The following is a 14,734-nucleotide window of genomic DNA, read 5'->3' on the forward strand; positions in this document are numbered from 1 at the left end:
GCAGATATTTTATATCTGCACTGTGGTCGGAGCGATACGAGAGCAGAACTCAAAAATTTTCAAACGGAGAAAAAAATAATTAAATTACCGAACTGTATAGTTATAAAACTCCTGGTGAAAAAAATTCTGGTTAATAAAACCGAAATATGCGGCATTTGAACAATTCATTTGGTAATTTTTCTGTTCACAATTTAAAAGTTTACCAGAAAATCTCGTTTCAAAAACTGCGGCTCTTACTTCCATTCTTTTAGTAAAAAATACAAAACTGAAAATGAAATTTAACCAAATAAAAAGTTTTTGATGCCATGTTCTAAGGTATCATGATAAAATTACCACATTTTATCCTATATTATAAAACTATATTTTATTGTTAATTTTATTAAAATCGCTACCAATGTGCTTAGGTAAAAATTACCAAAACTATTAGCGTTCCCATAAAGGCAGAAACACGATAAATTTAATTATGTTGCTGTAGTTGTGTCTATGCTTTTTCTCTCAGTGTATGAAGCTCAGTGTATGTGCTTATTTTCATTAGTTATTTTAACCCGTTCCTTCTCGCTCCCGTGAAAATGACGGGGTGAGGTTTCGCCCTCTATTTCTCGCTTCCGTGATATTGGCGGGCTGGGTATTCAGTAGTAACGCACCAATAAGAATGAAACTAATTCATTTCTTTTGCCCGGAAAACATTTTATTTCTCATTTTACACACCAGATGGCAGTACCAGGATATTTTTAAGGTAATTGTAGATAGTTAGTTTATTTTAAACTAGATGTCAGCACTAATCAAATACGTAGTACAAATGCAAAAGCCAAAAAAAATAGGCACTTTTATGACCGTTTTCTTGAAAATTAACCGATCGTTAAGGGGTTACTCATCATCATTTCTAGAAAACATGTATAGCTAAGAGATATACCAATACTTAAATTATAATTCAATTTTAAAACATCAGACATACCGATAAGTCCAGTTGTCTGTACAAGAGTACAGATTTCCTCGCTGGGTTCCCGACAACAATCGATGACGTCCTGACATCTGGTGTCGGGGGTGATCGGGACGTCCACCCATTTCCCATTGTCTATGTGAACGGCCAGAATCACCTGTAAAGAATAAGCATTCCTTAAGCCATGCATAATAAACAACAATAAATTATACATAAACTAAACGATATTTATGTATAATAAATGAAAATGAAATAACTTTATAAACAAAGAAAAACTTTATTACTAACCACTTTGTTTGATATATTTCTTAAACAAGTAACTGGTGTGTAATTCATCTTATCTATTTACTAATAATTACTGAATCTGGGATTTTATGTAGCTTAAAAATTAAAATAATCTAGAAAATTCTGGTGTCTTTAAGGAAAAAAACGTAGAAATACTTATATCTAAGAAAGAATAAAAGCAACTAAGCAAAATCGGTAGGAATTGTTGCGTCAGTAATTCTACGAAAAAAATGATCCCCTCACTAATTTCGTTTATAAATAGCGTCAAAAAATAAGCAACTTTTCCGTACACAAGGTAAATTTCTTAAGAGCCGCTGTATAAAAAAGATTATTGAAAGCGTCTTCAGAGTGATAAATATAAAAGATAAAGTAAACTTTGTTTTTTATATCCTCACCAATATTTATCTGTCGTTATCATATATCAGTTTCCTCGAATTGAGTAGCATGATAAATTCACTAAGATTAAATATTTAAATGCAGTTGCACGAGCTTGTAGTAAATATTTATTTGAGATATGTTCTAAAGGGAAACGATTTATTAGAAGTATTTAATTTTATTCTTTGAAGCTAAAACTCTGAGTCTCTGCTATCCAAGGTATTAAATAATAATATATATTACAAAAATTATAAGGTAAAAATTACACAGTAAATATCTCATCAGAAATTTCGAAGTAAAATATGATAATACTATGTTTAACTAACATACAGCGAAGATAACTTCAAAATATAGAGTAAATAGTTATACAAATAACTTTCATGCTATACTCGAACATTCTGAAAAGATATTTCAGCAATAATTTTCCTTCATGGAATGAGTTATAAAGCTTTTCTTGACATAAATTTCCATTGAAATCAATAAACAATAATTAATATTATCAACTGATATCATTTATTGTTGTTATTAATTAATATTATTAATTAATATTATTAATTAATAATAATTATTATTATTAATTTATGATTATTTCAATTTTTTTATTAATTATTATTCATTATTGTATTATCAATTTAATAATTAATATTAACATTATTTATTATTTTATAATTATTTCATGGATTTAGATTGAAAGTAATAGATTTGATAAAAAGCAATAGCAATAAATTACTGATTAAAAAAGTCAAAACTACTTTTTTTTCCTATTTAGCTATTATTATTTCAGATTATTATTATTTTGATTTATTAATTTTATATTTTTTATTTTGATGTGTATTGATGATAAATCACAACACTAGCCGATTAAGTATAAAAAGTAACTAAAATTATCGCTTCGCCAATTATGAAAACAAGCGAAGAACAATTTCATTGTTAGTAATTGCGTAGTGGTGGATAGGAAGCTTGCACATGATAATAATTATAACAACAAATAGTCAAAAAGGATTTTGAACATGGCATAAAAAGCATTGATTCGGTTAAATTTTCTTTGCAGTTTTGTATTTATTACTAAATGTACAAAAAATACATTTTTACTAAACTGTACCATATCGAAAAATAGGAATTTTATAACTGACATTAAAAATTTTTTTAATAGTAAGGGAAAAAAATTGAAAATAGATAACATTTTGCAAAATATTTTCAACAAAAATAATTCAAATAAATGGTTAAATTTTCTATTCAATTTTGTATTTTTTACTAAATGTGTGATAATAAGAATTATATTGAAAACCAGAAATTCCGATAAACAGTCATCAAATGGAATGAACAGTCAACATCTGAAAAAAATTAACCATTAAATCGATTAATACTAATTAATATTTTGGTTTTATTAAACCAGAAATAAGGTTTGTTTGTTTTTTTTTTATCAGAAATGTCATTACCATACCGTAAGTTAATTTCACCAGAATTGTTTCTCCGTGCAACTGAGTACCTTGTTCACTAAGCCATCGCGGCTCAGTGGTTAATATACCATCAATAAAAATTAGATTTTGATGTACCAAAACCATAAATAGGGATTTGATTAGAGATATCAAAAACTATTTTGATAACTAAAAAAAAATAGATAAATTATATCAATTTATTCTTAAATATTTTCAAAAAAAAACAAATTCGGATTTCATTTAGGGTATTGAAGTTAAAACCTTACGGTATGGCTAAAAACCATTTATTCGGTAAAATTTACTTTTCAGTATTTAATTTTCAGTAAATTTACTTTACAGTATTTTTTACAAAACGTGAGACAATATGAACTATAATTTTGAAAACCAGAATTTCCAGTAAACCGTTACCATGTTTTTGGTTTTATTGATCAGAATTATGGTTATTTTTAACAGAAATACCATTACCGTACATTGTGGTAATTTCATCAGAATTTATTTCTCCATGCAGCTCAGTGCCTTATGCTCTGAGCCATCGCGGCTCACTGCCTGTAATAGAAATTACATTTTGATGTTGTTGTTGTTGTTAATTTACGTCGCACTAGAGCTGCACAATGGGCTATTGGCGACGGTCTGGGAGACATCCCGGAGGATGATCCGAAGACATGCCATCACAATTTTGATCCTCTGCGGAGGGGATGGCACCCCCGCTTCGGTAGCCCGACGACCTGCGCGGAAAGATTTTGATGTAACAAAATGAAAAAAAGAAATTTGAACTAATAATAAAGATTATTTTGATAATTTAAAAAAAAATACACAAATAAATAAACTTTCGAAATTTGAATTGCATTAACAAAACTAATTCGAATTGCATTAGAGCAGGGAAGTTAAATACTCTAATTTATTCAAGTTAATTGACAGAGAGCAATTCAAAAGCAATTTAAAATAATAGATATGTTAGTTGAAGGAAAGAGCGTGCAATATATTTCGTAATTGTAAAGCATGAATAAATCATGTAGAAGATTATTGCAAACTTAATTAATGCTGATGGTTATTAGAATTTCTGTAAATTATAGAAATATAATGTCGAGAAATAGAATTTCTTCAATACGAAATATATAAAACTATTTAACGAGTTTCCTTTGAGTTTTTGCAATAAATCCTTTTTAAAGTAACATTTATTAAAATGAAAAGACATTTTATAAAAATAAAAAATAAAAATACATTCCTTTCTTTTAAAAATATATGAACAACTTTCACCGTGTTGAATATTTTTTTTTCTTTAGAAATACACAAACTTCTCTCGAAAAATAATCTTTTGTAATGAATTTTGTTTGAAATTGAAATTCTTAATATGCTTCATATAAGCAAATATAATAAGGAACTTAAAAAAAAAGTTTCAAAATCTGTTTTCAATTTCCCAAAAAGATATTTCTTACGTCAATTTCATAAAACTACAACCCAGTCAAATCAAATAAAAGCATTTGCTATTTCACGACAAAATAGAAGATTATGCTGAAAGTAAAACTTATTTCAATGCAAATGCGAGATTTAAAGTGAAATGAAATTTAAAGTATAACAGGCTCTTTTTCAAACTATTTTAAAACATTTTTTTAATTTGTTGTTTACTTCTTTAATTTTGTTGTTGTAATTTTCTAAAATAATCTGAATTATTTTAGCATTTTTTTTTACTGAGAAAAAAAAGTATAATTAAATCTACCAAAATATGGTAAAATTTACGGCGTTTTCGGCACCATGGAAACACCGAAATTATCGGTATTTTTATGAAAGGTATGGCAATGGTTTGGGTAAAATTTTTAATAAAATATGGTTCTAAAATATGTAAAAAAATTTGGTAAATGTGGTTAGATATGGTAATTTCATCATGACACCTTACAGCATGGCATCAAAACCATTTATTTGGTTAAAGTTACTTTTCAGTATAATATTTTTAACTAAATGTGTGGTAATAAGAACTATAATTTTTCAGAGGTATCGTAGGGTAACGGTTTACCGTTACCCTACGATAGGAAAAATTATCAACTAATTGTTTAAATACCGCATACTTTGATTTTATTAACCATAAATATGTATTTTTTTCACCAGAATTGTCATTACCATGAGCTAAGATAATTTTATAGGAAATTCTTTTTCCGTGTTATATAATTCTATATAAAATCTCAAAAAATATATATAGTTTAATATTTTGAACATGAACTTTCTCAAGACAAAACACGATTATATATTACATTACATTACATAATATTATATTGTATTATATTATATTATATTATATTATATTATATTATATTATATTATATTATATTATATTATATTATATTATATTATATTATATTATATTATATTATATTATATTATATTATATTATATTATATTATATTATATTATATTATATTAAAATCAATTTTTTTTAAATTCAAATTCTATATGATTTTCAATTTTTGATCCCGAAAAAAAAATTTTAAAGTATTAAACATAGTAAAAAAAAATCCTAAAATTTAAATATTAAAGAAGCTGAAAATTCTTATTCGTGTAGAAATTTATTTAGTTTTACTCAAAAACTAGTGAATTAATTTTAATTTTCTTTTTTTTTGCTATGGTGCATACTTGGACTTGACCTTTTTTTTTAATGTTCATCGACAATTTTTTATTAACGTTAAAAGCAATTTTGCGAAACTCTTTATTGTAATTACTTTTTTTTTCGTTTTTTTTAATTCATATTTTAACGTTAAGCTATTTCTTAATTTCAATCAGTGATTTTACTTCATTTAAAATAAACTGTAATGAAACCTTTCTTTGATATTTTTTTAAAGCAGTTTTCAGTCAAATCATATGCAAATCAGTTATTTTTTAAACTTTAATTTCATTATCAAAGAACTTTTAAAATACAGATTTTAATAAAAAAAAGATTTTAGAAGTTAATTCATTCGTTTCCAAGAAAAATCACATAATATTTTATTGGTTGAACGTGGAATAAGAGCACTCATCTCCTCTGAAGTAATAATCTTACATTAGAAAAATTGATTGCTTTAAAAAAAAATTCTTATTATGCTAATTTTTGTTTTAAATTTTATGGGTTTGAAACTTTCTAAATTCAAAAAATATGTCTAAGAAAGATTAAAAATAAATATTTATAAATATTTTAGCAAACAACTAAAAATGCAACAAAAAAAAGTAAAAGATTTTTATTTTATTTTTTGCCTCATTATTATATTTCCTTATTATATTTACCGTTATAATAATTAATGCATTTAAAAAAATCATGAGCATTGTAAAAGAATGGTCGAAGTAACATTTCGGACAAACTTGATATTTATATTTATTATAAAAATGGAAATTTATAATTATTATTATTGAAAAAATATTTACATTTGTATTTATTTTAACGAATCTTGAAAATTTTCAGATCTCACTAGATGAAGGTACAAAGTAAATACTATTTGAGGGTTTTAGTAGTGGAAGAAAGTTCCAAGAGCATTATGCAATATATACTCTACGAGCGATGTTTGAAAGCTTCTTTTTCTTGCAACTAGTTAAAACATCAAAAGAGCGAGTACTACGAAGCGAACAGTTTAAATAAGTGTTAAATATTTAAAGCTGGTAGCAACAAAAAAAAGAAAAGGCATCTATATTATATAAAACGCTAATACGTACGTATGTATGTATCAATAAAACCGATGATATTTCTTTTCTCGCGCTGGCAACAGTTTTCATTTTTAATTGATTGGATTCGGCGCGCAAGAGCACGTAGTGAGCATCATATGGCTAATCCATGTTATATAAAACGCTAATACGTTTTAATTGATAGGCTTCGGCGCGCAAGAGCACGTAGTGAGCAAAATTAAGGTTTAGAATTCGCGATCGCAACGAACTATAGGGGGCGTTGTTGTATGAGACGCTTACCTGCGATTTCTATATGAACCGTCATTCAGTTACTCTGGAGACGTCGTTAATGTAGCGTGTAGCATTGCAACGTTCCTTCTTTAGTGTGGCTGATTAAATTTAAAAAAGAAAAATGCTTGATCTTCTTTCTTGTACAACCGAAAACAAAATGGTATCTCTTTTTATTAGAGAAGGAATATCCAAAACACATCGGAAAAATATTTGTATATTAACAGAAAAAAATATGTATATTCTTATAAGAGTTAAAACCTAATGCCCGAGAAATAGTATTACTAAATTTAATGATATAACATGAAAGGCCCATTTAAACTTTACATTCTATAGTTTTAAGAATCATATTAGTTCAAAAATTAAAATGAACAAAAAGTATACATAAGCCTCATAATTTTATGAAATTTAATTTTGTAAACAACGTTTTTTGACAACAATTTTTATCAAAAAATTTCAAGTTTCAATAAAAATCATTATTTAGAAACTAAGAAACGTAAAATAAAGAATGCTGACGAAACAAAAACAAAAAAACAATTCTTTTTTGTCGCCATTTTTAGTGCTACGAATATTCGTCTTTGGGATTTGCCAAAAACAAAACAAGATGCAATTTTATTTTTTCAGGAGGGAAATATTTTACCGAAAAAACGAAAATGTACCAATTCCCACAACAAAAAACTTTATCTTGGCAAACGTACGTTTTGGAAATGTTATTTCATTTGGAATCTTATTCATCAGAGTTCATATGGCGATATGATTGTTTTGAATCTATGCTAAACTCTATATCGGCTCATTTTCCACCGAAATCCAACTAACTATTTTGATTTTAAATAAAGTGTTTTATTTTATGAACTGTCGCAAAAATTTTAAGTGTAGATTGGCGGCACTTAAAAACCGCCAAATCTGTAGCGGCGGTGGCGTTAATACGTCGTAAGTACCGAATTTTTATTCCATACTTTTCTGAATCATATTATTTCAAACATTGGAATATACAAGAAGTATACATAAACACATAATGTTATACCATTTAATTTTTCAAAAGTATTTTGAGAACAATTTTTATCAAAAAATTATAAACTAAAAAACGGAAAATAAAGAATTCTTAGGATAAAAAAAACGATTTTAAGAATTATTAACATTGAAATAAAAACTTTCATATTGTTTTTTTTTTTATTATTCTTATAGTTCTTAATCAGACGTAAAAAAAAATTCTGTAGAGAACCATCATCAAATGAAAAAAAAAATATTTACAAGCAAATTTTTTATTGTAAAAATCATTGCACTTACCTGATTTATGATTCCCGGAGAATTCCAAAATGATAAGTTCCTTGTTTGAAAACTTTATTCTCAAATAATAGATACATAGTTTATACCTTCATTACTTTTAGATAACATACTACACAGAAAAATTTTATAATTGATATGAATTTGAATATGTAGCTAAAAACAGAATAGCTGAATTCTAGTTGAACTTATTCTTACAAAATTAAAAAAAAACTTACCAAGAAAACGATTTAAATTAATTAAGAATCAGCACAAATGGCACTATTTCAAGTAACTTGGATAATTTTTTATTGTTGTTTTCCGAATTATATGGATACAGAAATATATACTATTCTATAACGAAGAAGAATATGCTATAACTATTACAATTCTGTATGTTCTGAATTCATATTTATTCACTGGAATGACGAAAGCAATGTTGACTTCACTTTAATTCGTAATGAATTGAAGACAGAAGAAATGCATTTTACCTTAATACACACATCTGTAACAGTATCCGAAATCGGAAGTCATCAGTTGCAAGTTTGTTGATAATAGAAATTAAATATTATTGAGGAATTTTTCTTCAAATGTTTGGCGTGTTCTGTTCCTGAAAGATTTACTAATATTCTGGAGATTTTTTTCAAGTTCTTCGGCGTTTTCCTTAGGGAAATTTTGTTTCTTATTTGCTGCTAAAAAATGGCGTCTGATTCAGTCAATGACTTTGATGGAACTAAATGAAAGCGTGATAAATTAATGTCCGATATTTACAGGCTCCCGCTAGACGGCGTACTCGAGCGTTGCGATCGCGAATTGCTTCGGAGAAATTTGAATTGTTAACAATGACTTAAACAAAAAGTTTTATTTTAACTGATAAATACTATATTATAATTTTAACTTTTTCTATGACTATACTCATTTTCTTACTCTTTGTTTTTTATACATTTTATATTTTTGTGATAAAATAAAAAACTTATAGTTGTTCTGCTTCTGAACACTGATGAAAACGCAAAATGATGGGCTTCATCAACAATCAAAAATATATACATTTATTTTACAAATTCCATATTAGGGTGGCGCCATTCAGAGAATTAAAAATACAAAATTATCTTTAGCGAAGCCGATGCTTTACAGTTCAGTGGCAGACTACTATTTCATATTGTTTTACAACACATGGTTTTAGCCCTCTGGTGGGAAAGACTTTAAAACACAACTTACAACAGTTACTTTTCTCAACAACTGAAATTTAGAATAGTGTGATTAAGAAAAATATGTGAACTGTTTGCAATTTCTAATTAATATTGAAATGTACAGGTTTAGAATTTTCTACAGTGAAAAGTTTTCGGAACTTCAGTGTTCAAAAAAGTATACAAAAGCTAGACGTTAAGAACGTATCCAATGAGCGAGTAAAGCGAGCATCGGATTGCGAAGCAATCCGAAATGAACTGCGAAAGCAGTTCCGGGGGTTGGCGAGCACCAGAGAGCAGGGGGCGAAGCCTCCTTGTAGTCTCTATTTCTTATTAACAAAATACAAAAAAAAATGACACAAATTCATTAAAATGCTTAAAAAAACATTGTGTGAAAAAAAAATGAATTATTCGAAACTTATATGCAAATGCTGAAAATTTCACTTAAAATAATTATCCATCAAAACTTAAATTTAAAAATTATCCGTCATACACGACTATTGCATCACCAATTACATGACTAAAATACCAGTATGATTACTTCACTGTTCGATACCCATCGGTCGTGAACATACTATTTTTTTTATCTGATTTCCATCACAGTCCCAACACAATAAAGTCCTGCTGTTACCTTTCCAATTTTTTTTTATCTTATTCCTCGGTCCTGAAATAGATGGAAAAGTTAGTGATGAGGAAGAGCAAAAAGAAGAGCCGGAACATCATTCGGTAATGGATGCCGCGCAGGAGCGCACATTGACCGTTCAGGCATAAAACATATATTCTTCGTATTAGTACGAATTGATAAGGCGTGTTTTTCCAGATACTGATGTCGATATTAATTTTTTGTTCTCGTTTTGAGTAGGAAAAATAAATGGGAAGTGGGAAACAGAGGTATGCTATTAAGTCTTTAATAACATTAGGTGGTTATATGAGAATAAAAAGAAATCGTCCTGGGAAAATTTATGAAGGTTGTAATGAGAAATTAAGTCCACCGAGTTTAATGCATCAATTTGATTAGGAAACATGATATGCTTCCCTCGAAAAATTGCTTTTGATTAACTGAAGTGATAAATACGTACACAAAAAGTTTTTCTTTGCAAAGAATGTTGATAAAAATTGCTTTTCAGATGTATGTTTTGGTAGATTACTGCAGAGCTGAGGGAAAAATAACTACAAACGTAAAAATTTCTTGTAACGGCAAAATAAAAGCTTGTTGCAATTTTAAAAGCAAAGGTTTTACCAGCAGAAATCTCAAAAAAGTCGTCACAATTACAACTATGAAGAGCAGAACAGTTTTTTGCAGGTACAAAAAATCTTGTTATGGTCGAAACAATTACAAATACCGCAAATCTGAATTCAGAAATATCAGCTAGCAGAAATGATTAAATGGTATAAATATAAATAATACTTAGACACATTTTTCAGTTTAGAGAATTTCCAAAATTCTGCTTTGAAAAATATTCTATTTCTCGTCACAGACTAGTTTCATCTTAAGTAAAATGACTTTTTTTCTTCAAAACACTATATTTCACGCTATATCTCACTAATATATTGTGATAAAAATAAGGTATTGACTTTTTCAAAATACAGTATTTTAGTTCCACAACCAAATTAATGCAACTTCAATACGTTTAAGGAAGCTAAATTTTATATCCAGACTAGTTGTATTAGTTTTATATTCAATCTTTTTCATGGTAAAAAAAGTTTTCATTTTATTTTCATACAAATTTTATTTAAGTTTTTTTCATTATCTGGTGCTTTACGTTCTGAATATTAACAAAGCTTTTCAAGGATCACAATATATTAGCCCCAGGCAAAGAAACAATTTATCATAAAATGCAAACCGTGTCATACTATAACGAACACTTTTTTTGAGATTAATATATAAGAGTCTTTTAATACTAACGAAAAAGAATAGACTTTACTTCTTAAAACAACCAAAAACAAAATTATTAGCTTCACTTTTTTAAATCGAAAATTTTCAACCAAAACAAAATTGAAAACCTTTCCAAAGGTTAATTTCTCATACTGCAACAACCATTGTTTCGAATGAACTATTCATTTCAGATCATTTTATCGTCGTACAGAATAATGAAAGCCATCAAATCTTGACTATACCTTAGAGACCCACTTACGAAGAAGTTTAACTTCAAACTCAATCGCTTTTGCTTGTCTTTTAAATATTTTATTAGTATATGGAGACCTGAAGTAAAATTTATTGCTTCGAAAAATGAGACAAATTACACTGTCGGGAGATACAGTAAAGTCTTTGAAGTAAAAAGAATAAAATAAAGACATAAGCATCCGAGTCTAAAAGTAGTTTTAAATTACCAAGAGGGATATTTTTAATCTTTTAAAGCTATAGTTTTCGATATCGTACTAATTTACAGTTCTATTAATATTTAAAGCTCATAACTTTAATTCGCATATACAGATGCCAGGTAAAATTTCATTTCATTTTTATTAAAAATGCGATTTTACTAACCATTTTAGTAATATTTAATTCACTGACGATGAAACACTCTGAGGTAATTCGGGAAAAGTTAGGAAAATATCGACTCCTTAGAGGAAATTTTTATATCACTATGAGGCTGTCCCTGCTCGCTCCACTCGCCAAGACCGTGGTTGCTATTGCTTATTGCTTCTTCAAATTGTGTTTTTTTTCACCTAGTCACGTGTCAGTTTTTCACCTAGAGGGTGAAACTCTAAGTAATTTTTTTGAATATTTCTTTCATCCCTGTATTGCCCGATCATTATAGCAAGTTTCATTGCAACCGTCGACTAGAATTGGCTTAATATGGGACTAAACCAACACGTCCTAGAAGGAACAGGCCTCAGCACGGGTTACCATAAATATCCCTCAGTAGTCCAAACGTAATGACATATTTTGTATTTTCAACCACTGCGCAGCTTAGTACCCATAACGTAATGACATCTTTCTTATAAGTTAACATCTAGTTAACTGCGCAGTTAACTTCGTCACATCGGACTACTAAATTGATCCGTGCTGAGGCCTTTCTACTTCTAAGAGGTGTTGACTAAAGAGGGTAACTATGTGGGATTAAATACACTACTTGACAAATGCAAAGAAACAACGGATATGCAAATTAGCGTTCCGAACAGTCCACTAATAAACGTAAACTCAAGAGCAGAGGGTGTGGTTGAGCAGGACCCGTTACCTGCTTAAAGTGCAGTGTATACCAGCTCTTTGTTCATTCAAAAAATCATGCTGTTAGCTATTTAACCAATATTACGCCTAGGTTGCTTAAATTATTTCTGAGAAATTCAAAGCGGTGTTGCAATAATTGCGTGCAGAATATGAACAAGACTTAATTTGAGTGGTTACGATCATGGACGAGCAGTTGGACGACTGGGAGCAGGTTACTGTGTCACCACTGTGGCCACAGTAATGTCAAAGAGTGTCCTCTCGCAATTAAAAAAAGCTGCTGAAGCTGTAAATGCTGTGAGAAAGCAATCCGGTGGTAGTAGAAACACCACACCTCAAGAAGATCTATATCTATCATCTAGTGGAGAAAAGGAACAGAAACGACACTCCTAGTAAGATAGTTGCAGACCTTGCAACCACTACCAATACGCAGGTTTCTGCCAGAACAAACTCACTGTGAGGAAATCAGATTGGTGGGATGCACGGAAAATTTGTTGGATGCATTTCGCATCAACCACGCTATTGTCGAGAAAAATAACGCTGGTGTAAGGAACGCATTGGTTGGGGTCACCAATAATGGTTCGGAGTGATGTTCTACGATGAATCACGCTTCACTGTTAATCTGGTAAGTTAATCTGGTCCCCTTTTAGTGTGGAAAGAGAGGATAACACGTTATGCATAACAGTATGTTCTTACACGTGATCGGTGTGGTCCAGGCACTGCTGGTGTGGGCAGACATTATGCACAATGACAGAATACTACTTCACATCTTTGAGTGAGGTATCCCAGCAGCATTGCAGAGAGATTATTCTGGATCATGTTCATCTTTTTAGGAGTGTGGTAGGTTCAGAATTTCTGTTTAAAAACGGCAATGCGAGATCATACGAGTTATCGGACACACAAGAAAATGAAGGTATTTCTTATTTTAGGATCAGTCTGCGTAGGGACCGAGGGTGTGCGGTATTGGTCCTCGTTAAACTGTGCTACCGTAAAGTGCTCGACTTCGCGCGCAGGTCGTTGGGCTACCGAAGCGGGGGTGCCATCCCCTCTGCAGAGGATCAAAATTGTGATGGCATGTCTTCGGATCATCCTCAGGGATGTTTCCCAGACCGTCGCCAATAGCCCATTGTGCAGCTCTAGTGCGACGTAAATCAACAACAACAACAACAACAACAATTTCTTATTTTATTTTATAACCGTCGTTGAACTAACCCAATTTTAGGTTTACGACTAATGTTTAACTCCACAGCCTTGTAGTTTTTAACTCAATCCAGAAGACGAAGGAACTTTTGAATGGAACACTTTTTTGTGCATTTAATTTTTTTATTATCCGATGCAACAATATTTGAACCATTTTACATTATAATAAATGCACATTGTCTCCACTAAATTTATACTTATGTACTAAATTTGTATTTAAGTACTAATTTGTACTTATTTGTATTTGTTTTATTTCTTCAATCAATGTCTATTATTAATTATTCCGAAAAATGTAACTGTTCCTTAGCGATTGCCAAGCAGTGGAGGAATCACCACCCTGAAAATGTATTTTTTAAATGGAAATCAAAATTAAAACTATAATATATTTAGTCTATAGTAGTATCTAGTATAAAATTCAAGTTTTGGGTGGGTAAAAATTTACAACAAATATTTTCTTTCAGGATAAAACAGGTTTTTAGGTATCAGATACTGCAAAGATTCGTGGCTACTTAAAAAAGTTAACAAGTATTATGTTGCCGTCTTATGAAAGATATTAGTACTAGAGCAAAATTAAAGCTCTTGATAAATAAAATTATTTGCAGTGAGAGAATAATATTTATATCAGACTTCGGCTATTACTTTTTATGTTAGTATTATTAAATTTTGAAATGATAATAACTATTTTGAGAACATAGTAATTTTTTCGTAGCTTTTAAACAAACCATCATTTATATCTAATGATTCATCAGATGAGTTTGATAAGAAAGCATCAAACTGAATCATAACATTCGTCATAACTATTTCCTTCTAAAACAAATTATGTTAGAAAATTAATACGTCTTTTATAAAGCATTAGTAAAGTGAATGTAAAGAATTAGTATATTGAACTTAAAAAAATCACATCATAAATCTCAAATTCATGGGAGAAGTAGCTGCGTCTAAAATTTAAATCTTCATATTTTCGTTTATA

The 14,734-nt window shown here is 29.2% G+C and overlaps 1 protein-coding gene across 3 annotated transcripts in view; it reads right to left on the minus strand.

Annotated features, from left to right (window-relative positions):
• LOC107455064 (apoptosis-stimulating of p53 protein 1) overlaps positions 1-14,734 on the minus strand; it is a 470,765-nt gene that overhangs the window by 337,129 nt on the left and 118,902 nt on the right. For 2 of the 3 annotated variants that reach the window (XM_043039312.3, XM_043039311.3), the window contains exons 1-2: positions 1,229-1,538; positions 956-1,097 (exon numbers count right to left, since the gene is read on the minus strand). In XM_043039312.3, the coding sequence (XP_042895246.2) occupies positions 956-1,097; positions 1,229-1,276 (190 nt within the window). In that variant the 5' untranslated portion in view covers positions 1,277-1,538. Of the gene's footprint in view, positions 1-955; positions 1,098-1,228; positions 1,539-14,734 lie in introns of those variants that run through there. The other variant, XM_043039313.3, reaches the window with a different exon arrangement.

The sequence above is a fragment of the Parasteatoda tepidariorum genome, chromosome 10 (genome assembly GCF_982258835.1).
Source record: "Parasteatoda tepidariorum strain Cologne lab strain chromosome 10, Ptep-v5.0, whole genome shotgun sequence".
In the NCBI taxonomy this organism is placed as follows: domain Eukaryota; kingdom Metazoa; phylum Arthropoda; class Arachnida; order Araneae; family Theridiidae; genus Parasteatoda; species Parasteatoda tepidariorum.